The sequence below is a fragment of the Miscanthus floridulus genome, chromosome 7 (assembly GCF_019320115.1).
Source record: "Miscanthus floridulus cultivar M001 chromosome 7, ASM1932011v1, whole genome shotgun sequence".
In the NCBI taxonomy this organism is placed as follows: Eukaryota; Viridiplantae; Streptophyta; class Magnoliopsida; order Poales; family Poaceae; genus Miscanthus; species Miscanthus floridulus.
Window position 1 is genome coordinate 35,127,495 of NC_089586.1, and position 24,382 is coordinate 35,151,876.

The 24,382-nt window shown below is 46.0% G+C and overlaps 1 protein-coding gene and 2 pseudogenes across 1 annotated transcript; all 3 read left to right on the plus strand.

Moving 5' to 3' along the window:
- The first annotated feature begins 469 nt into the window (after window positions 1-469).
- LOC136466866 (receptor kinase-like protein Xa21) lies at window positions 470-4,520 on the plus strand. Its single transcript, XM_066465386.1, has 2 exons — window positions 470-3,603; window positions 3,894-4,520. Exons 1-2 carry the CDS (start codon window positions 555-557, stop codon window positions 4,070-4,072), a joined length of 3,228 nt encoding a protein of 1,075 aa, XP_066321483.1. The 5' UTR covers window positions 470-554; the 3' UTR covers window positions 4,073-4,520.
- Window positions 4,521-5,272: 752 nt separating this feature from the next.
- Window positions 5,273-10,141, plus strand: LOC136466865 (receptor kinase-like protein Xa21; annotated as a pseudogene).
- Window positions 10,142-14,145: 4,004 nt separating this feature from the next.
- Window positions 14,146-23,559, plus strand: LOC136465330 (ethylene receptor 4-like; annotated as a pseudogene).
- The last annotated feature ends 823 nt before the right edge of the window (window positions 23,560-24,382 follow it).

The window sequence follows — 24,382 nt, forward strand, 5'->3', positions numbered from 1 at the left end:
TCCATCTTTTCTTCCACTTGCCATATTGCATGGCAAATTCGAAGTTGCACATTGAACTTTGTTTTCCACTAAAAAAAAAGTGATTTCTCACATTCTGCCAAACTAGGCTGTCAGCCGATAGAACACTAAGAAGATTGCACGTTTCCTGATACAGAATAAATAGATTCGCTATGATTAGCCACCAGCTGGCCACTATATATATTCTATCTTTTATTGAAAGACCTCTGTACGACGGGCGGGCCTGGTGCAAGCGGTAGAGTCTTGCTGTGACCGGAAGGTCTCGGGTTCGAGTTACGGTCTCCTCGCATTGCACAGACGAGGGTAAAGCTCGCCACTGACACCCTTTCCCAGACCCGCACAAAGCGAAAACTCTCTACACTGGGTGCACCCTTTATTGAAAGACCTCTATATATCTTCTCTTCTCCTTGCTTGCACTGGATTACTGATTACTGGTTTCATGATCCAAAACCAGACGAGCCTGCAGCCTTCTGCTAAAACAAACACAAAAGACCACCTCCCCAGCAGCCAAGCTCTCCATTACCAGCAAATCAGCAATGGCTCTATCTTGTAGGTCATTCTTGCTCGCCTTCGTCTTCCTTGCATCTTCTGCTAGTTCCATGGCGCTTGCTTTAGAGTCCATTCCAGCTGGTACATCCACAAGCAACATTACTGACCATCTTGCGCTCATGTCATTCAAGTCGCTTGTGAGGAGCGATCCGTCACGGGCCCTGGCTTCATGGGGCAACCAGTCTGTTCCGATGTGCCAGTGGAATGGCGTGGCATGCGGACTGAGGGGAAGCCGCCGTGGCCGTGTGGTAGCGTTGGACCTCGGTGGGCTCAACCTTCTCGGCACCATTACCACGCTGGGCAACCTCACGTACTTGAGGCAGCTCAACCTTTCATGGAATCGCTTTCATGGCATCCTTCCACCAGAACTTGGTAATCTCTATAACCTTGAGACTCTGCACCTTGGCTACAATTCCATCCAAGGACATATTCCGCCTTCACTCTCGAATTGTAGCCGCCTTGTCAACATCTCACTCATCAATAATAACTTGCAAGGGGAGATCCCAAGCGAGTTCAGCTTGCTGTATAATCTCGAATTACTCAGTCTTGACCAAAATATGCTTACAGGGAGAATCCCTACCAGCATTGGAAGCCTTGTGAATCTGAAAGTGCTGTCTCTAGATTTTAACAGCATGATAGGAGAAATCCCAACAGGTATAGGCAGCCTCGCCAACCTCGTAAGACTTAGCCTAGATTCCAACAAGTTCTCAGGAATCATCCCCAGCTCAGTTGGTAACCTCTCAGCATTGACCTTTCTTAATGTTTACAACAATAGCTTAGAAGGAAGCATACCGCCACTTCAAGGCCTCTCGTTTCTTTCTTATCTTGAGTTGGGGAACAACAAGCTTGAAGGGCGTATCCCTTCATGGTTAGGAAACCTCACTTCATTACAAGTCATAGATTTTCAAGACAATGGTCTTGTGGGCCGAATCCCAGAATCATTAGGAAGTCTTGAGCAGCTTACAATCCTCGCTCTCTCAACCAACAACCTTTCAGGTTCCATACCCCATGCTCTTGGAAACCTCCATGCCCTCACTCAACTTTACATAGATACTAATGAACTAGAAGGCCCTTTGCCTCCGATGTTAAATCTCTCTTCTCTTGAAATTCTGAACATACAATTCAATAATCTGGTCGGGGTTCTTCCACCTAATTTAGGCAATACACTTCCAAACTTACAACAGTGTCTTGTGGCATTTAATCAATTTCACGGCGTGCTGCCGTCATCCTTGTGCAATACTTCCATGCTTCAAATCATTCAAATAGAAGAAAACTTTCTATCCGGAACAATTCCACAGTGCTTGGGAAGTCACCAACAGAACCTTGCCTCTGTGGGCCTAGGAGGAAATCAGCTTGAAGCATCCAATCTTGCTGATTGGGGCTTTATGACTAGTTTGACCAACTGTAGCAGTATGAGAGATTTGGAACTTGGTGCTAATAAACTACGTGGTGTGCTGCCCAATTCAATTGGTAATCTATCAACTCAACTGGAGTATCTTGGCATAAGAGACAACCTTATAACAGGAACACTACCGGAAACAATAGGGAACCTCATCGGCTTAGGTGAATTGTACATGCAACATAATGTTCTCGAAGACACTATTCCTGCATCTCTTAGCAAACTGAACAAATTGAGCAAATTATATTTATCAAATAATAATTTGTCAGGACCCATCCCTGTAACTCTTGGCAATCTAACACAACTTTTTATCCTTGACCTCAGTACCAATGCAATCTCTGGAGCTATACCTTCTAGCCTCAGCAGTTGTCCTTTACAGTCACTGGATCTTTCTCACAACAATCTTTCTGGTCCTATACCTAAAGAGCTATTTTTCATATCAACCTTGACGAGTTTCATGCGTCTTGCACATAATTCCTTATCAGGGACATTGTCACCAGAAGTAGGAAATCTAAAAAACCTTGATGAACTTGATTTCTCTAATAATATGATTTCTGGCGAGATTCCAACCTCCATTGGTGAATGTCAAAGCTTGGAACATCTCAATACATCTGGAAACCTTCTTCAAGGGTCAATTCCTTTGTCACTAGGAAATCTGAAGGGTCTCTTGGTGCTCGACCTTTCCTACAACAATTTATCTGGGACCATCCCAGAAATCCTTGGTAGCTTGACAGGCCTTTCTTCCTTGAATCTCTCATTCAACAGATTCCAAGGTCAAGTCCCAACACATGGGGTATTTCTCAATGCATCTGCAATCTTGGTCAGGGGAAATGATGGCCTATGTGGCGGTATCCCTCAATTGAAATTGCTACCCTGCTCAAGCCATACCACCAAGAAGACACATCAGAAATTCGCCATAATAATCTCAGTATGCAGTGGATTTGTTCTTTGCACATTAGTATTTGCACTATACGCAATCAACCAAATGAGACGGAAGACAAAGGCAAATCTACAAAGGCCAGTTTTGAGTGAGCAGTATATAAGGGTCTCTTATGCTGAATTGGTCAATGCAACAAATGGATTTGCACTTGAGAATCTCATTGGAGAAGGGAGCTTTGGCTCGGTTTACAAAGGAAGGATGAGAGACAGTGACGAAGATAAAGCCATCGCTGTTAAGGTTCTAAACCTCATGCAACGTGGTGCATCTCAAAGTTTTGTCGCAGAATGTGAGACATTAAGATGCACTCGACATCGGAACCTTGTTAAGATATTGACGGTCTGCTCAAGTATTGATTTTCAGGGCCGTGACTTCAAGGCCCTAGTGTATGAATTTTTACCAAATGGAAATTTAGACCAATGGCTGCACCAACATATCATGCAAGATGGTGAAGAAAAGGCACTAGATATAATTGAGAGGCTATGTATTGCTATTGACGTGGCATCATCACTTGATTATCTTCATCAACATAAGCTGATGCCAATTATTCATTGTGATCTTAAGCCAAGCAATGTCCTCCTTGACAGTGACATGGTTGCTCATGTTGGTGATTTTGGGCTTGCGAGGTTTCTGCATGAAGACTCAGAGAAATCAAGTGGCTGGGCATCAATGAGAGGATCAATTGGTTATGCTGCTCCAGGTGTGCTTCTGTATTTCTGTTAGCTGTCTACTAATATATTCCGCGATGTTGGTTTCAATCAAAATTTAAGGATTTGTTGCTGTTTCGCTTGCTTAGATATGAGATAAGTATGGCTCCATATAAATATTTTTTTTTCAAGAATGTGAAAGAACTGAAATCTGTGAAATCTGAACAAACTACAATACATACCTAAACGTAGTGCAAATTAACTTTATACAAAAATATTTCATGAACACAAAATTCTTCAGAAACAACTTTCTGAAACAAGAACTCCTGTTGGTTGGTTTCAGAGTATGGACTGGGCAACGAAGTGTCGACCTCCGGTGATGTCTACAGCTATGGCATATTGTTGCTGGAAATGTTCACAGGAAAAAGACCAACAGCCGGTGAATTTGGAGAAGCCATGGGAATCCGTAATTATGTTCAAACGGCACTGCCAGACAGAGTGAGCATTATCATGGATCAATAGCTACTAATAGAGACAAAAGGTGGCCAAGCAGGCACCTCAAACTCTAGCAGTATTAGAGATATGAGAATTGCCTGTACCGTTTCAGTTTTGCAAATCGGGATTCGGTGTTCAGAGGAGAGGCCAATGGATCGCCCACCAATTGGAGATGTTCTGAAAGAGCTGCAAACAATTAGAGACAAGTTTCACATGCATCTGTCTGGCGAAAGAGCAACACCAATCTGCTGAAGGGTTTTGAAGGACCTTCTAGGGCATGCCATCTCTTGGTGCTATCAGTCTGCCAGGTTAACTGTGCATTTTGCAATATGATATATGTGCAAGTAGTGCCGCCAAGGCAACAAAAAGCAGTCGAGGACACTCAAGCTTCACAAGTGTAGCTACGAGCCTACAATTCTTTGATAATCTACTGTATTCAATATTATATATAAGGGATCATCCTGTTGACCTGTTCCACGTAGAATTGCAGTTATGTGAGGAAAATTCGTTCCTACTAATAAAAAAATCTTGTAAATTGCAACTGTTGCGCGTGTGACAAGTGGTGGTCATCGATACGTCTGACAAGGGAGGTGGAGAGGAGTTTACCTCCGGCGCGGCTGAGTTCAGGAAGAGGGTAACGCAGGGGCGCGGAGATGCCGCATTGCAAAGCAACCTGGGGCTGGACTGGGTTTACGAAGCATGACACACAGAAGTTAACGCAGCAACTCTTGCTCGACAGTCGACAGCAAACATCGCCGCGCAGCTCAGAGCACGGGGAAAATTCGTTTAAAAAAAAAAGAGCACAGCGAAATTCACACTCAAGTCCTGTTTCCTGCGTATGACAATCGAGATAACAAATCTGACGCTGGCGAATTTGACAAGAGGCTGCTGCTCGAGGTTTCTGATTCGATCCCTAAGCCTTCTTTTTCCTCCGCTAACTAAGTACTAAGCACTGTCCCTTGTATAATGCACACGTGTTGGGATGGATTGAGGTAGAATTTAATTTAAGTTCCACACCAATCCACTCCACAGGAGCCCCCCACCCCCAGCAGGATCCCAGCGGTTTCCCAAAGATTAGACTTTCCTCAGTCATTCGAAGCACACTTTGCAAATTGCCAACTTGATAATGGAATATTAGAAAAAGACTTCTGTCAGGAAGACGGCGAGGAAGCATCCATCTTTTCTTCCACTTGCCATATTGCATGGCAAATTCGAAGTTGCACATTGAACTTTGTTTTCCACTAAAAAAAAGTGTTTTCTCACATTCTGCCAAACTAGGCTGACAGCCGATAGAACACTAAGAAGATTGCACGTTTCCTGATACAGAATAAATAGATTCGCTATGATTAGCCACCAGCTGGCCACTATATATATTCTATCTTTTATTGAAAGACCTCTATATATATCTTCTCTTCTCCTTGTTTGCTTGCACTGGATCCTTAACCTAACCAGAATGATGCCCAATCACCCCCCTTTTTTGACCTGCCATGACAAAGGATAGGAATGTGTATTCATTAAAGCCAAAGTTCCAACACATTCATCAACTCCACCTTAAAACAAAAAATTAAACAAGACCATTTGAACTAAAAAAATAACCGATTCATCTGGTTACCATGCTTTTCTCTTATCCAATCAACCATGATATTCATAGAAAAATAAGAGCCCAAGCCGCCAGCACATTTGGAACTTGCTACCAGGCCCACTTGCATCTCCTGTTCGATAGCGAGCAGTGACACTTGCAGTGGCCATGTATGACTACCTCAAATCATTGCGAATTGTATACTTCTGATGGCCTGACTGACAACGAGATATCAAGAAGATTGAATGTGATGAGAGGGTCTTCATCTGATTGATAACAGGCTGATCACAGGTTATTTAAACTGAACCCAGTGGCAACTGCAGACGCCAAATATAGAGGGAGAACTTCAGAAGACTCACGGGTTGCCTTGTGCTAGAACAAACACAAGCCAATAGTGGCTCTAGCAGCCAAGCTCCACTGGCAGCAATGGTGCTACTCCGAGAGTCGATTTTGCTCGTCTTTGTCTTCCTTACATGTTCAGTTGCTTCTCTGCCACCCACAGCCACAAGCACTACCACTGATTACCTCGCGCTCATGTTGTTCAAATCACTTGTGAAGGGTGACCCAATGGGAGCCCTGGCATCATGGGGCAACCTGTCCATTCCAATGTGCCAGTGGCACGGTGTGGCCTGTGGCTCAAGGGGACACCGCCGTGGGCATGTGGTTGCATTGGACCTGACCGGGCTCAACCTTCTCAGCACCATCCTTGACCAACATCACGTACTTGAGGCGGCTCAACCTTCCACAAAATCGCTTCTATGGCATCCTGCCACCAGAGCTCGGTAATATCCATGACCTTGAAACTCTAGACCTTAGCTACAACTCCATTGAAGGTCAGATTCCCCCATCACTCTCCAACTGTAGCCGCTTTGTAGAAATCTTGCTCGACAGTAACAAACTGCAGGGGGAAATACCAAGTGAATTCAGCTCCTTGCCTAATCTCCAGTTACTCAGTCTTAGAAATAATAGACTTACTGGAAGAATCCCTTCCAGCATCGGAAGACTTGTAAATCTGAAAAGCCTACTCCTAACATTTAACAACATCACAGGAGAAATCCCCGCAGAGATAGGCAGCCTTGAGAATCTCTCCACGCTAGATCTAGGTTCCAATCAGTTCTTTGGAACCATCCCTCCTTCACTGGGAAACCTCTCACATTTAACTGCTCTTATTTTTTCCAACAATAACCTTGAACAAAGCATCCCACCACTGCAAGGTTTGTTATCTCTCAGTATCCTTGACCTAGGTCAAAACAACCTGAAGGGGAACATTCCAGCTTGGATAGGAAACCTCTCATCATTAGTGACTCTAATTCTTGAGAAAAATAGTCTGGAAGGGAACATACCAGAATCACTAGGGAACCTTGAGATGCTTACAACTCTTGCTCTGAAACAAAACAATCTTCAAGGCCATGTGCCTCATTCTATTACAAATCTATATTCACTTAAAAACCTTTATATAGGCTTTAATGAACTAGAAGGTCCTTTACCTCCTTCAATATTCAATCTTTCCTCTATCAAATATCTTGACTTACAAGGCAACCACCTAAATGGGTCTTTTCCACCTGATTTAGGCAACACTCTAACAAAGCTCCAATATTTCTTAGCAGATGAAAATCAATTCCATGGCCCAATCCCACCATCCCTCTGCAATGCCTCTATGATACAGTGGATTCAAACAGTGAATAACTTTTTATCAGGAACTATTCCTGATTGTCTAGGAGTCCACCAACAGAACTTATCGGTAGTGGCACTTGCGGAGAATCAGCTCGAGATAAGAAATGGTTTTGGTTGGGGATTCATGTCTAGCCTGACTAATTGCAGTAAATTGTTTTTATTAGAGATTGGTGCCAACAGGCTTACAGGCGAGCTGCCAGATTCAGTTGGCAATCTTTCAACAAATATGAAGTATTTTATCACGAACCACAACAGCATAACTGGAAGAATACCTGAAGGCATTGGGAATCTGGTCAACTTGCAGTTCGTTGAGATGAACAACAATCTTTTTGAGGGCCCTATTCCAGACTCATTTGGCAGACTCAAGAAGCTGAATCAATTATACCTCTCAGGCAATAAATTTTCAGGATCCATCCCATCAAGTATTGGTAAACTTCAAATGCTAAATGTACTAGCTCTTTTTGACAATAAGCTCAGTGGAGAAATACCCCCAAGTTTAGGCAGTTGTCCTTTACAACAGTTGGATATCTCATACAACAATCTTACTGGATCCATACCTAAAGAACTTTTCTCCTCTACCTTGTCTGGTTCTTTGCATTTAGATCACAATTTTTTAACTGGGACTCTACCGCCTGAAGTGCGAAATCTCAAGAACCTTGAAGTGCTTGATTTTTCTGATAATAGAATATTTGGAGAGATCCCATCATCCCTTGGCGAGTGCCAAAGCTTGCAGTATATCAATACATCTGGAAATTACCTTCAAGGAAAAATTCCACCATCGATAGAGCAACTAAGAGGCCTCCAAGTGCTTGAGCTTTCACATAATAACTTGTCTGGGAGCATCCACACTTTCCTTGAGAACATGATTGGACTTGCTATTTGAATCTCTCATTCAACAACTTGGAAGGCAATGTTCCAAAAGATGGAATTTTCAGCAATGCATCTGCTGTCTCAGTTGTAGGAAATGATGGTCTATGTAATGGAATCCCTCAACTGAAGTTGCCACCCTGATCCAAGCACTCTACAAAGAAGAAGAAGACAACATGGAAACTTGCCATGACAGTATCCATATGCAGTGTGATTCTATTTATCACAGTAGTAATTGCACTGTTTGTATGCTACTTTGATACAAAAAGGACAAAATCAAACCCAGAAACATCACTTACAAGTGAGCAACACATAAGAGTGTCTTATGCTGAATTGGTCAGTGCAACAAATGGTTTCACTTCTGAGAATCTAATAGGAGCAGGAAGCTTTAGCTCAGTCTACAAGGGAAGTATGATAAGCAATGGACAGCAACAAGAAGTTGCTGTGAAGGTGCTCAACCTGACACAACGTGGAGCCTCTCATAGTTTTGTTGCTGAATGTGAGACTCTGAGGTGCATTCGACATCGAAATCTTGTGAAAATATTGACAGTATGCTCAAGTATTGATTTCCATCGTGATAACTTCAAGGCTCTTGTATACGAGTTCCTACCAAATGGAAATTTAGACCACTGGCTACACCAACGTCCCATTGAAGATGGTGAACGGAAGGCACTAGATCTCAGCGTTAGAATTAGAATTGCAATTGATGTAGCATCAGCACTGGAATATCTTCATCAAAGCAAGCCTTTGCCAATCGTTCACTGTGATCTTAAACCGAGCAATGTTTACTAGACAGAAACATGGTTGGTCGTGTTGGAGACTTTGGACTTGCAAGTTTTTTACACCAGGATGCAGATAAATCAAGTGGTTGGGCATCGATGAGAGGAGCAATTGGTTATGTTGCCCCAGGTGTGCTTCTATTTGCTATAACTCTTTAGTTTCTTATAACTTATTCCATCATGAAAACTTAGTCTATAACTATAATTTAAGCACACCTTTCATGCATGTTTCTCTTACTTAAATAAAAAAGGTTTTGGTAAATACTCATTTTTCATATAATAGAATGGGAAATAGCAAGATTATGTAAAAACATACCACTCATCAAAGATGTTATGTTATCGAATAGATTTTTTTCACAGCAATATCTGAATATACATATATACTCGTGCTCCTTTTTCATTATCATCTTCCTTTGTTGATTCCAGAATATGGCCTGGGTAATGAAGTCTCAATGCAAGGTGATGTGTACAGCTACGGCATACTATTGCTGGAGGTGTTCACTGGAAAAAGACCAACTGACAATGAATTTGGAGAAGGCCTTGGCCTCCGCAAATATGTGGAAATAGCATTGCCAGGCAGGGTGACTAGTGTGGTGGACAGACACTTGGTACAAGAGACAGAAGATGGTGAAGGGATTGCAGATATGAAAATTTCCTGCATCACTTCAATTCTACGCATCGGGGTTCAATGTTCAGAGGAGGCACCGGCAGACCGCATGCAAATCAGTGATGCTCTGAAAGAGTTACAGGGAGTCAGAGACAAGCTTCAAAACATTAAACATCTATGCATCGAAGGAGAATAATTCCACTGAAATATTCTGAAGTTTCTCCATTGCATGCTACCACATGCCTCCTAGTAGCTAATAAAGATAAAGACAGTGCCAGATTGCATCCACTAGGCCAGTGGGCCTGGCTATTGGGGAAACAAGGCAACCAAACAGAACTGAGGTGTTGGAAAGCCGGTGTCTCTGCAATCCTTTGCTATCTGCTAGTAGGATGGGGTTTCACAGAAGGATTGATCTTCTCTCACATAAGAGCATACTATATTGTAACTGACCTCCCAGCTACTGTAATGTACTATGTATACTAGCACTATGAACATGAATCCCCTAAGCTATGAGATATCCCCTTAGCTACGGAAATTTTTAGTTCGCCGATGTTGGTGATGTAATAGAAGATGCGCTGGGAAGGGAAAAGTCGTTTACCTCCTAGGCGGCTCAATGCGTGAACAATGAAGTACAGAAGAGTTAGCAGCCGCGCGCTAAGACAGCACCTGACCAGGCAGCAGGTGCCGTCTGCGGCGGATGATGCACGGGGAGACCCGAGACCATGCTGGTAGGCTGCTACGAAGACTACCCGAGAGAAAACCAGCGCAGGGAGAAGGGAGGCGGCGGCTCCAGGAGTTCGCCGCGGAACAAGCCGGCTAGAAAGCTCCGGAGGAAGAGCCGCGACGAGACGATGCGGGGGACGGACGCAGAAGCAGGCCTGGGCCCCGGTTTAGAATTCTTGGGCCAGCCTCTAGTGGGCCGTGATTGGGGACATTGGCCTCTTCTCCAAAGGGGAAGGATGTGTCTGCAACATGCATGCATAGCATATATGATATGACGTGTCGCAAGAGGGCGATTGGCGGGCCTCATACCAAACGACAAACTCCGTTATCATATGGAGGCACCTGCGACCGAACGTGGTCCGGACGCAGCTCCCAGTCTACCCAATCGAACCCTGACTCAGTTCCTAGTCCTAGGCCCACCAACAGGAGCATTTCATCTCAACAGAAAAAGCGAATTGAATCACGTGACGGAAGAGGAGAGCATGCGCTCGTGCCCGCGCTGCCATCTGCCGGTGCCCCCTCTGCCGGCCCCGCCATGCCCCCTCCGCCGGCCCCGCCGCGTCCCCTCCAAAGTCTGAGAAGGATGTAAGAAGGCAGAAGACGAGGAGGAGACATCAAAACAAGGCACCAGAAGACGAGGATAGAGATGCAAACTCGATCTACTTTTGAATTATCTGGATGTAATACTTGTAACATAAAAAAAGACAAATGAAACACTTGAAACCTGTATCTGAAACACTTGTAAAAACGCGTGAAAAACACTTGAAAACCATTACAAGCATACACAACATCCAAATAAAATACTTGCAACATATATATAAAACATATACAACATCCATATAAATACACTTGCAACGTACATCTGAAAAACAGATGAAACATTGAGAACGGACGCTTGCAACATACTGTATAAACCATTGCAACATATACAATATCTCAATCTACTTTTGCAATATCCGTATAAAACACTTGCAATATATCTCTGAAACATTTAAAATATATGTTTGCAACCTGCGTTTTTTCAGCGCAACATAATGTGATGGTGCAGTGAACTGACGCGTTGTGGAGGCGGCCGTCAGAATAGGCAGCGGTGGACATGCGTATACATCCTCAACGTGATAGCCTGATAGGCTGTGTAGCTTTGTACTTTCACCCTTTTTTTCGAATCAGATCACAGATGAATACGCTCACAGTCACATTCACATAGGCATCCAATCATATTTGCAACAATGTAACTTATCTTGAAGTAAAATAATAATATACATAGTAGTTATAAAAAAATAACACTATCGTAAACATATTAATCTGAATCTGATTTTCAACTAAGAATTAAATCATAAAACCTTTCATGTTACTTCATTAGTTCTAAATTACAAGAAGTTTTGGCTTTTCTAGCTAGGCATAGTGTGTATTTAAGTATATAACAAAAACTATGTATCTAGAAAAGTCATAATTTGAAATGAAGGGCGTACAGCTGATCACTCAATGCTAAATGATCTCAATGAATAACCAACACGTATTTTCCACAACTATGTGTGCGCGCACATATTATCCGGTGGCCGCGGTGGCTTTAGGATTCGTGTGAGTCAACCGGGAGCGTGACATCCGTAACCGTTGTCTTCTTCGTCACCATTTCCACCATCGACGATTCGACTCGTGGAAGTCCTCGTACGGCGCCGCGAACTCCACCTCCATTGCCGCCGGGAGCTGTTGATGCACCACGTGCGCGGCCGCCGGTGGGCGATGATGCCATGGGGAGACTAGGCTGGAAGGATCCGTCGCGCGTGTTGGGCCAGGCTGTGATCGACTTGTACACAATGAGATATTCTTTTTTTTCCGAAGGAAAGAGAAACTTATATTAAATTTTGGCACAGTACATCCCTAAATTACATATTAAAAAATAAAATAAAAATTACATAATATTTTTTCTAGATTCTTCCATCGTGTTCTTCCCCAATGACTTTCCTCGAACGCCGAAGCCAAAGTACAATCCTCGTACCGAATCCAACGACCAACCCAACATTGAACATGCCGCAAGGTCTAACGCTTCAGAACCAGTCCAAAACATATCTAAATCGCTGAAAGAACATCGACAGTTGCATCATCGGGTACGACATATGATGCAGATTCATCATCTCGAGACCTTAATTTCCTCTCGCGACCTTCGACGATGAGATCGATGACCCGAAGTCGCTATCCTCGTAGAGTGCTCCCAGAAACACCCCTCCCCTTGCAGATAAAGGCTACAAATTGGCTGCTCGCTGATGAAATCAACGCATGCAACGGCGATCTCGTCATAGCAATCACCGAAGTCAACGTAGGACACACGATCCCGATAAAGAATCATCTAATTTCGCTCGAAGTTTATTTGGACTCAACACTAAGACACTAAAAAACTACGGAAAAAGAATGAGTCCCCTTCTCTTCTTGTCTCCGATAGACGGACCTGAGAGAAAGAAGAAGAGGGGCCTAGGCACGACGGCAGCGGTGGCGGAGCCAGGAGCAGGTAGGTGACGGTGGTTCTACCCTAGGTGGCGGCGGCGGCGTAGACAATGGGACATTGGCCTCTTCTTCCCAGAACTCCTTGTACGCAGCATGGGGGCAATTGGCGGGCTGCGCACCAACGACGAACTCCACTGTCATATTGCATTGTCCTTTGGCGTTCAGGCGATCGAGAAGCAGACAGAATAGGCTACTGTACTGTCACTTAGCTAGAACACGAACATAGCCTCCAGTTATGCATATTTGCAACAATAACTTATTATCTTGAGGTTAGTTTTAATAATAATCTATTATCTATAAGAAATACCACTACCCTGAGCCTATTAATTCTGAACCCGACTTTCAACCTCGAATTAAACCATAAAATTTTTCATGTTACAATTGAACACTCAATGCCACTAAAGATAGCCTCCTTTACAACGTAGAAATTCAAATCAGTTTATCTTCAAAAGAAAAAAAAGACACAGGGAACAGAAAAATATCGTATTTAGAAGGAGCCTAAATAATTTTTGTTGACATACAAACCTCCAAACTAGGGGACTTAGTTACTTACACCCTGTTTTGTATGGATTCAATTCCAGCTTCACAAAGTTGTTTCTTATCTTTTCTTAACAAACAGGCCCAAAAACATATCTCCCTAAAATCGGTTTTTGAGCTCATCTCACAGCTCAAAAAAGAACCGAGGTGAAGTTGAAAATACTAGTTTCTCCCAACTTTCTCTCTGCTATCTTCCCGAAAAAGCTGTTTTGGTGAAGCTGTTTTATAGAGCCGAAGCAAAAAAAAAAATACTACTTCACTCGTGAAGGTGAACTGTACCAAACATGCCCTTGGCTTTCCACTTTATGAAACTACATTTCGAACAAAGCTACTAGCATCACTTTTAAATACTACAGTAATCCTAGTAAAAAAATCAAGGTTTGGAATAATTATAACTTAATAATAACCCTAAAATGTCACTTGTCTGTGAGTACTGGGAGCATGCATTTTCTGAATAATAATTTTTAGATGACTTAACAAAATGGAAATATTACCGCTGTTGTGCGGCATAAATCCAAAACAGAACCGGACTAGCTAGCCTGCATGGCTGCATGGATGGAATTGCCTCCTCGTCCTCGAGGAAGCAGTGCCGGACAAAATTTGAAGCAAAACAGAACCTGACTGCCACAAAGTAACGCTGCTCGCTGCATGGATGGAACGTACTACGCTGCTGCGCTGCATCCTGCATGCAAAAGGCCAAGGCACACCTGTCTTCCTCGCAGAGCCTCTCGATCCCAGCAGTGTCTTCGTCTCATCGCAAATGCAATATAATCATGCATATAGCAGGTAAAGGAATGAGGCAGCCAGTGGGTGGGGTCGAAAGATCGAATTAATGGCGTCGGCGGGACAGGGTGCAGTTCTGGCGCGGCGCTGCGGCGGGTGCGACGGGCGTGAGGAAGCCGCGGTGGAGACGATGCTGCAGTGGCAGAAGGTGAGCGACCTGCTCATCGCGGCGTCGCTGCTGTCCATCCCGCTGGAGCTGCTCTACTTCGCCACGTGTGCCGCGCTGGCGCCTCTCCGGCGGGTGCTCCTCCAGCTGGGCACCTTCATCGTCATGTGCGGCGTGACCCACCTGCTGAACGCCCTCGCCTACGACCGCTCGGGCTCCCGCGCCGTCCTCGCCGCGCTCACCACCGCCAAGGTCCTGGGCGCGCTCGTCACCTCCGCCGCCGCCGTCTCCCTCCCGATCCTCTTCCCGCGCCTGCTCCGCCTCAAGGTCCGCGAGTCCTTCCTCCGCACCAAGGCGCGCCAGCTCGACCGCGACCTCGCCACTGTCAGGCGCCGCGAGGAGACCGTCTGGCGCGTCGTCCGCGCCGTCACGCGTCACATCCGCAACTCCGTCGACGCGCGCACCATCCTCCGGACCACCATGCTCCAGCTCGCCGCCGCGCTCGGACTCAGCAACTGCGCCGTCTGGATGCCCCAGCAGCGCGGCGGGAGCGGGACCGACGGCGGCGGCGTGCTCCAGCTCACGCACCAGCTGCTGGCAGACGACGAAGACGACAAGGTGCTTCATCACAGTCACAGCGGCGGCACAGTACGCGCCGTCTCCGTTCGTGACCCTGACGTGGCCGCCGTATTGGCCAGCAAGGACTCCAAGATGCTCAGCTGGCCAGGCTCGGCTCTTAAGGCGGCGAGCTGCCGGAGCCTGCCGCAGGCAGGAGCCGCGGCCGCCATACGGATCCCAAATTTCCACGGAGGAGCCATACGGCCGGCACACACATCAGAGTTGTTGAGCTACGCCATCCTAGTCATGGTCCTTCGAGCTGACGATGATCACCACCATAGACGGCTACCTACAGGCTGGAGCAACCAGGACCTGGAGATTGTGCAGGCCGTCGCCGACCAGGTCGCCGTCGCGTTGTCCCACGCGGCGGCCCTAGTGGAGGAGTCACAGCTGATCCGGCACAAGCTGGCGGAGCAGCACGGCGCGCTGCTGCGCGCACGGAGCGACCTCGCGGCGGCGACCAAGGCGAGGAACACCGCCCACAGCGCGATGCGGAACGCCATAGGGAGGCCGATGCACGCCGTCGTCGGCCTGCTCTTAGTGATGCAGCAGGAGGACGCCGCGATGGGCCCGGAGCAGAGGCTCATCGTCGACTCCATCGCCAGGACAAGCGTTGTGTGTTAGTTGATCTCGGTCTATTGGGTCCTTGGATCTGCGCCTTGATTGGGGGTGCCTAATCCTAATATAGTTGGTAGGCCCCTGCCGCACAGTACTATAAGGAAAGGTGGAGATCAGGGTTCTAAGGACGAGGTTGACCGGAAGCGTCGTAACCACCAACAGAAAAACACTAATCTGATCTAAAGAAGGGTGCTGCCAGCGACGGGAAGCCCCACCGACTCTGTCGTCGCATCTGCAGTGCCACCACCGGGACGCTGTACCTCGCGTCGTCGTAGGGACTGCGACTGCACTTCATCTCCGGTCGCTGCGGGCGCACTAGCTACCAAGGTACACCAACAGATGTTTGTTTTACCCGTTAGATCTACACCTAGGGTTTAGAACTTCCTAACAATGGTACCAGAGCCAAGGTTGCCGGTGTGTAGATCTAGTATGGGGTAAAGCATTGAAAAGAAATCAAAGAAAGAACAAGGGTTCGATCCGTTTCGGATTGGAACCCTAACCCTAACCGGGTAAAAGAAAATAGAAAAGAGACTAGGAGGGTGGCGGGCGTCACTCAACTGTCGGTCACCACCGCCACCGCGTGGGGAAAGGTGTTGCACCGTCGTCTTTGCCGGCGCGCGGCAAGAAAAGATCAGAGGATTTAACCAAACCCAAGCCGAAAGAAAAATGAATCGGGTTAATCCTAACCCTAACGAAACCCTAACCCTAACCCTAATCCCCAATCGGCAAAGAACCAAGAAGAAACATACAAGAAAGCAGAGAACCGATCAGATCCAGTTTGGATCTGAGAAGAAAGAGGGTTTTCCTAACCCTAACCCTAACCCTAACTGGGTGAAAGAAAGAAGAGAAGGAGGGCTCGGCTTCAAGTCTACTCGAAACCGAACCCTAAACCCGCAATCAATTCGGGAAGAGGAAGAACAGAGCGAATCTCTAACTCTAACCCGAAACCCTAACCCTAGATCCCTATTTGGATGAAATCTGAGAAGAACAGAGGAAAACATCCAAAAATAGATGAAGAAAAGAGAAAGGGGAAGAAGGGGAAGGGTCCTACCTCGTCGTGCACCGCGTTGCCGCCTCGCCGACGCACGAGAAGACGGCCGAACGGGCCAAGGGCGCCGTGGCTAGGCCCCTCGACGGCGGCGCGCTCACCTGTTGGGGAGCGCGCATGCCGGCGAGGGGGCCGGCGACGACGCCATGCTCCACTGTGTCTCCCTGTCGCTCGCTACGGCTGAGCTGAGGGGAGGAGAAAGGAGCGCGGCGAAAAGAAAGGGAGGAGGAAGGAGAGCTGGACTTGGTCCGGTGGCTGTCTTCCTTACCGGCGCCGACGGCCACCGTGGCCGCCGCCGCTGACGCCGGCTCGGCGTGAGAGAGCGAAGAGAGAGGAGGGGACGGTGAAGAGTGAGACTGAGCTAGGGTTTTGGGTGAGCCGTCGTCCGACTACTGTTTTGTTCGCGCGAGAAAGAAGCGGAGCCATCGATCTTGATCGAGCAACTGCGAGTGGCCGGGTCAGCTTTCGGCCCAGGCGGGCCAGGCGGGCGCGAGCGTTGGGCCACTTTCTCGGCCTAGGCCCAGGTTGTGCCCTGGGCGCGGGGGAGAGCGCAGGACAGCGCGCGCGCGGGCGTGGGCCGTGGTCCGCTTTGCCGGTTGGGCCGAAGACAGTAACAAAAATGAATCAGTTTTCCTTTTTTCTTTTTCCAGTAAATGTTTATTTCCTGGAAATTGATTAATGGCTTAAAGAAAATAGAAAAGAGATTTGTCCTGTGAGCAAAATTCATTAAACTGAATTATTTTTCCGCTGCTAAAGAAATAGTTTATTCTCTAATTATTTTGAACCAACGTGATATTGAATTGGAGAAAAAGATATTTTGACATGATTATAATGTTGTTATTTTCTGACCAACGTTGTTAATAACAATATCGTAATTTTAATGATTTTTTGCATTAATTCTATTTCTCCACTGTGTCTCCTGGTCGCTCGCTGCGGCTGAGCTGAGGGGAGGAGAAAGGAGCGCGGCGAAGAGAAAGAGAGGAGGAAGGAGAGCTGGACTTGGTCTGGTGGCTGTCTTCCTCACCGGCGCCGACGGCCACCGTGGCCGCCGCCGCTGACGCCAGCTCGGCGTGAGAGAGCGAAGAGAGAGGAGGGGACGGTGAAGAGTGAGACTGAGCTAGGGTTTTGGGTGAGCCGTCGTCCGACTACTGTTTTGTTCGCGCGAGAAAGAAGCTGAGCCATCGATCTTGATCGAGCGACTGCGAGTGGCCGGGTCAGCTTTCGGCCCAGGCGGGCGTGAGAGTCGGGCCACTTTCTCGGCCCAGGCCCAGGTTGCGCCCTAGGCGCGGGGGAGAGCGCAGGACAGCGCGCGCGCGGGCGTGGGCCGTGGTCTGCTTTGCCGGTTGGGCCGAAGACAGTAACAAAAATGAATCAGTTTTTTCTTTTTTCTTTTTCCAGTAAATGTTTATTTCCTGGAAATTGATTAATGGCTTAAAGAAAATAGAAAAGAGATTTGTCCTGTGAGCAAAATTCATTAAATTGAATTATTTTTCCGCTGCTAAAGAAATAGTTTATTCTCTAATTATTTTGAACCAACGTGATATTGAATTGGAGAAAAAGATATTTTGACATGATTATGATGTTGTTATTTTCTGACCAACGTTGTTAATAACAATATCGTAATTTTAATGATTTTTTGCATTAATTCTATTTTTGCCCAACGGTGATGTAGAATTAGTGTATAAAAACAGTTGTAAATTTTAATGATTTATGCATTAATTCTATTTCTGCCCAACGGTGATGTAGAATTAGTATATAAGAACAGTTGTAAATTTTAATGATTTTATGTATTAATTCTATTTCTACCCAACGGTGATGTAGAATTAGTGTATAAGAACAGTTATATGTTTTAATTTTGACCAACGTTGGAATCAAGACATGCAATTGTTAGAGATCTCCACTCTCAAAGGTGACAACTACACGGAGTGGAAGGAAAAGATTGATCTGGCCTTCATCTTGGCTGAGGTAGACTGGGTAGTCACCTCACCGTGTCCCACTAAGCCTGTGGCACCGGTGAGGGAGACAAACGAGGCTGATGCCACTTGGGCAACTAAAGAGAGAGATTTTGAATCCCAAAAGATGTCCTATGACCTTGAGCATAGAAAGTGGGTCACTGTCAACAAGAAATATTTAGTTGTGATAAAGAACATGATTAAGCCTGCAATTGCGGGCTTAATCCCATAGTGTAACACGATCATCGAGTAACTCGATAGAATAAAGAGTCAGTTCACTGGTTCTTCAAAGACATATGCTACCCAGCTGATAAAGCAGCTGGTGACAGAGAGTTACTCTGGAAATGGTGGCATAAGAGAGCTCACGATGCGTCGTCGAAATTATGGCACTATCATTTAGGCCATATTTCAAGGGGGAGAATAGAAAGACTAGTTAAGAATAATATTCTTGCTATATTAGAGCTCTCAGATTTAGAACAATGCAGAGAATGCATAAAAGGAAAGTATGTAAAGAAAATTAAGAAAGATGTCAAACGAAGCGTAGGAATTTTACAGATTTTCACACAGACATCTGTGGTCAGTTTTCTATAAAAAGTGTGGATGGTTATGATTCATTCATAACATTCATAGATGATTACTTCCGTTATGTCTATATTTATCCAATCAAAGAAAGAACAGAAGCATTGGATAAATTTAAGATATTTAAGGCAGAAGTTGAAAACCAACATAATTTAAAGATTAAGATAGTCAGGTCCGACCATAGGGGGGAATACTACGGTCGGCATACCCCATATGGCCAAGTTCCTGGACCTTTTGCAAGGTTCTTATAGGAGAATGGCATAGTAGCCCAGTATTCTATACCGGGCGAACCTCAGCAGAATGGAGTAGCTGAAAGACGCAATCGTACCCTGATGGACATGGTGCATAGTATGATAAGTTACTCCACCTTATCGTTGAGCCTGTGGATGGAGGCGTTAAAAACCACCATTCATATTCTCAATAGAGTACTAAGTAAGTCGATGCCCAAAACACCGTATGAGTTATGGATAGGAAGAGTACCCTCACTAAACCACTTACGTGTGTGGGGGAGTCCTGCTGAGGCTAAAGTATTTAACCCAAATATTGAGAAGCTAGATCCCAAAATAGTAAGTTGTCATTTCATTGGTAACCCAAAAAAGTCAAAATATTTTTGTTTCTACTGTCCAGAGAGACATACAAAGTTTGTGAAAACAAGACACGCTGTCTTCCTAGAGGATGAAATGATGAGGGGAGCATGGTAACTCAAGAAATTGACCTTGAAGAGAAGCGGGTGTATGCACCCACTCCGATGATTCATGAGTCATTTTTCTCACTAACTGCTGTCGCTGCACCGACAGCGTAAGATACTGTGGTACCAGCACATGTTGTTATTCCACCTGTGACAACAATGAATGACGATGAGGAACCTGTTCTGCAGGATCCTGTAGAACCTATTGCCACACATAAGGGGGAGCAACAACAGCCTCAAACAGAAAGATGTGCCAAATGTGGAGGCCCCTAGAAGGTCTCAAAGAGTTAAAAAATCAGCTATTCCTGCTGACTATGAAGTATACAATACTTAAGAATTTCAAATGGAGGATGATCCCACCTTATTTGAAAAAGCCATGAGAAATGATCATTCATCAAAGTGGCTTGAGGCCATAGAATATGAAATGAAATCTATGAATGCCAATAAAGTTTGAGACTTGGAAATAATTCCTAAAGGAGCTAAAACAGTAGGTTGTAAATGGATCTACAAAACAAAACTTGACTCTCAAGGGAATATAGAGAGATATAAAGCGCGACTTGTGGCAAAAGGCTTTACGCAAAGAGAAGGGATTGATTACAATGAGACCTTTTTTTAAGTCTCATGTAACGATTTCTTCAGAATCATAATGGCATTAGTGGCACATTACGATTTAGAATTACATCAGATGAATGTAAAGACGACATTTCTCAATGGAAACTTGGAGGAAAATATTTACATGACACAACCAAAAGGTTTTGTCATGGAAGAAAAAGAATGAATGGGATACCGTCTAAAGAAATCCATTTATGGATTAAAACAAGCTTTAAGACAATGGTACTTGAAGTTTGATCAGACAATGAGGAATTTTAGGTTTAAAGAGAATATAGAGGACAATTATGTCTATACAAAGTTTAAGAATGGAAAGTTTATCTTCCTTGTTCTGTATGTGGATGATATTTTACTTACTAGTAGTGATGTCAGTCTACTACTGGAGACAAAGAAGTTTTTGTTCTCAAAATTTAATATGAAAGATCTTGGTGAAGCTTCGTTCGTTCTAGGGATCGAGATTCACCGAGATAGAAGTGAAGGGGTATTAGGACTGTCACAAAAGACATACATAGAAAAGATCTTAAAGAAATTCAGTATGCACAAATATAGTCCCTCACCTGCTCCTATAGTCAAGGGCGATAGATATGGAGATTTTCAATGCCCCAGGAACCAATATGAGATCAACCAAATGAAAGCGGTTCCATATGCTTCAGCTATCGAAAGCTTGCAATATGCTCAAGTATATACGCGCCCTGACTTGGCATTTGTTACCGGGTTACTTGGCAGATTCCAGAGCAATCCTGGAATAGAACACTAAAAATTAATAAAGAAAGTCTTGCGTTATTTGCAAGGAACGAAAAGCCTCATAATGACGTATAGAAGATCTGATTCACTCCATATAGTGAGATATTTAGATTCTGATTATGCGGGAGATGATAAAAAATCTACGTCTGAATATGTATTCACTCTCGCAATGGGAGCTATTTCTTGGAAAAGCTCAAAACGAACCGTCACTACATCGTCCACAATGTATGACGGTTTGTAACGTGTTATGAGGCAACGGGGCAGGTGAACTGGCTAAAGAAGTTCATACCCGGTTTGAAGGTGGTTGACGACATCTATAGACCATTTAATTTATACCGCGATAATAATCCGGCAGTACAGTATGCTCACAACAATAAGTCAAGTGGTGCTGCTAAACACATTGACATAAAGCATTATGTTGTGGAAGATAAAGTCCGGGATCATGTCATAAGTCTTAAGCATATAAGTACCGAAAAGATGCTCGCGGATCCGCTTACAAAAGGTTTACCACCCAACGTGTTCAGAGAACATGTAGCTAGCATGGGTTTAAAGGAAAGCCTACAATTCCTGGACAAAAGAAGACCCAAAGTTAAGTATCTATTTCAGAACAGAGTGATGTGTTGTAACTGTTAAATTTATTGACAATTGACCATGACGATAAAACATGCTCTATGCGCTAATCTGTAATGAAATGAACAAAAGTAAATGATATGAAATTGAAAGATGGTAGTGAGATCAAGGGGGAGAATGTTAGTTGATCTCCACCAACGGTCTATTGGACCCTTGGATCTGCGTCCTGATCGGGGGCGTCCAACCCTAATATGGTTGGTGGCCCCCTGTCGTACAACACTATAAGAAAAGGTGGGGATTAGGGCTCTAAGGACGAGGTTGACCGGAGCCACCATAACCACCAACAGAGAAACACTAATCCGATCTAAAAAATGATGCTGCCAGCGACAGGAAGCCCCACCGACTCCGCCGTCGCATCTGCAGGGCCACCACTGGGACGCTGTACCTCGCGTCGTCGTAGGGACTGCGACTGCACTTCATGGCCCCGTTCGCTGGTCTGAAACTTAGCTGAAACTGGCTGAAAAACACTGTTCCGGCTGAAAAAAGAAGCCGAACAAGCCATTTTTAAGACAAGCGAACGGGGCCCATCTCTGGTCGCTGCGGACGCACTGGCTACTAAGATACACCAACAGGTGTTTGTTTTACCCGCTAGATCTACACGTAGGGTTTAGAACTTTCTAACACTGTCCTCCACTCTCATGGACGACGTCATGGAGACCCTGCCGAGAGTGGTGGACATCCGTGACCCGCCGCTGTCGGCCAGTCCTACTCCTGCTCCTACCCTGGTGTCGAGGCGGCCGTTCGAGCTCCGCTCGCTGATCAGGGACGCAGCCTTCGCTGCCCGATGCTTGTCCGGCTGCCGTGGGCTCGGCTTCTCGCACCAGCTGGCGGTCAATTCCCTACCCGAGTGGGTGGTCGGCGACGACAAGAGAGTCTTCCACCTTGTGCTGCACATGGTGGGCGCTCTGCTCAGCCGATGCCATGGCCATGTCGCCGCAGGCCGTGTCCTTTCGTTTTCTGTCTGCAGCTGCAGTAGCATCGCCGGTGAGCACCAGGACTGGATCCCGTCGCCACTGCGACCCATCAGCTTCACCGGCGGCAACCAAGTATTTGTCAGGTTCCAAATTGGGCTGTCGAAGAGCGATCCTGGGAGCTCGCCGGCATCCCGCCCGCCCCAGGCTAAATGTGGCATCTCCCCCGATTCTGGCGGTGCAGGCATGCGCCTAACCTTCGCTATGTGCAAAAGGATTGTGGAGGTACAGTTGTTTTGCCACCGATCGTATTATGCATACTGCATATATATAATTGGGAGTTATATATACAATTTCTTCAGATGATGAACGGTGACATGTGGTGGGCATGAGAGTCCGAAGGCCTTGGAGAAACCATGACGTGCATCCTTCGGTTCCAACAGCATCAGCCACTGAATCCGCATGTGCCAGGATCAGGCACGTACCGGATTGGAGTTGGAGCCTCGTCTGCGGCAGCTCCTCACCTCCACTTCAAGGGCCTGAGGATCCTGCTTGCCGACAGCGACGCCATGAGCATGGAGGTGACCCGGAAGCTCCTCAAGCGGCTCGGCTGCCAGGTGCTGCCGGTGTCGTCGGGCGCCGACTGCCTCAGCTTGCTGGGAGGCGGCGCCGACCCGTCGTTTGAGCTCGTGGTTCTTGATCTCGATGGACAAGGCTGAGCCAGCACGGCAGCCGCCATGGATGGGTTCGAGGTGGCCCTCAGGATCCGGGAGCTCAGTAGCACCTGCTGGCTGCTGGTCCTCGTCGCCGTGGAGGCCAGCGGTGTCGATGACAGCGTGCGTGACATGTGCCGGCGGGCGGGAGTGGACGGGCTCATCCACAAGCCCATCACGCTGCCGGCGCTCGGAGCTCAGCTCCAGAGAGTCCTTCAGAACAACTGATCCAACCTCCAACGGAACCTCTGTGTGTGTGCGCGTATGTTTGATATCAACGGAACCTGTGTGTTGGTTTGCAGTGCAATGCACAGAACCACTCTCTTCGTGATGAGAAAAATTAAAATAAACGCACATGCTGCGTACATGCTCAACAAAATTGTATGGCTAGTATTACGCTAAATCTAACGGCCACCCGAGTGATTTATGGGCGTCCCTCCCTCGATTTCAGAGCCATCCGATCTCTCTGTCTTTTTATCTGCCGCGTCCGTTTCTTTCGGTTTTCTCTCCGGCCTACTGTAGACTACATGCAGCAGCAGATGGGAGTATCGTGGCTTAGGTGGCTTATAAGCTGGCTGTTATTGTTTTATCGTCGGAGAAAAACCAACGATCAGCCTTTGCAGCACCGCTCTTCCAGGGACCGTGGCATGCAGCGCCGCAGACCAGTAGCTGGCTCAGCTAGGCGCCTAGGCCGTACGCAGGGCAGCACAGCACAGCATGTGACTGCCGGCTCAGGCCACATCCTCTCACCTCGGCCCCTGTGCTACGTTGCGTACAAACAGCAGCTATTAGGCCTTATCACAGTGGCCTTGTTTAGTTTTAAAAAGTTTTCCTAAAAAGTGCTATAGTATTCATCACATCGAATCTTGTGATATGTGCATAAAGCATTAAATGTAGACAAAAAAAACTAATTGCATAGTTTGGTTGAAAATCGCGAGACGAACGTTTTGAGCCTAATTAGTCCATGATTGAATACTAATTGCCAAATAAAAACGAAAATGCTACAGTAGCCAAAATTCCAAATTTCACCAAACTAAACAACGCCTTTGTAGATGTATGTATGCAATTTT

Bases quoted from the DNA above. Each gene is read 5' to 3' on its own strand.
- LOC136466866 (XM_066465386.1), top strand. From the start codon at position 555: ATGGCTCTATCTTGTAGGTCATTCTTGCTCGCCTTCGTCTTCCTTGCA. The intron at 3,604-3,893 runs GTGTGCTTCTGT...GGTTGGTTTCAG, and splicing joins AATTGGTTATGCTGCTCCAG to AGTATGGACTGGGCAACGAA.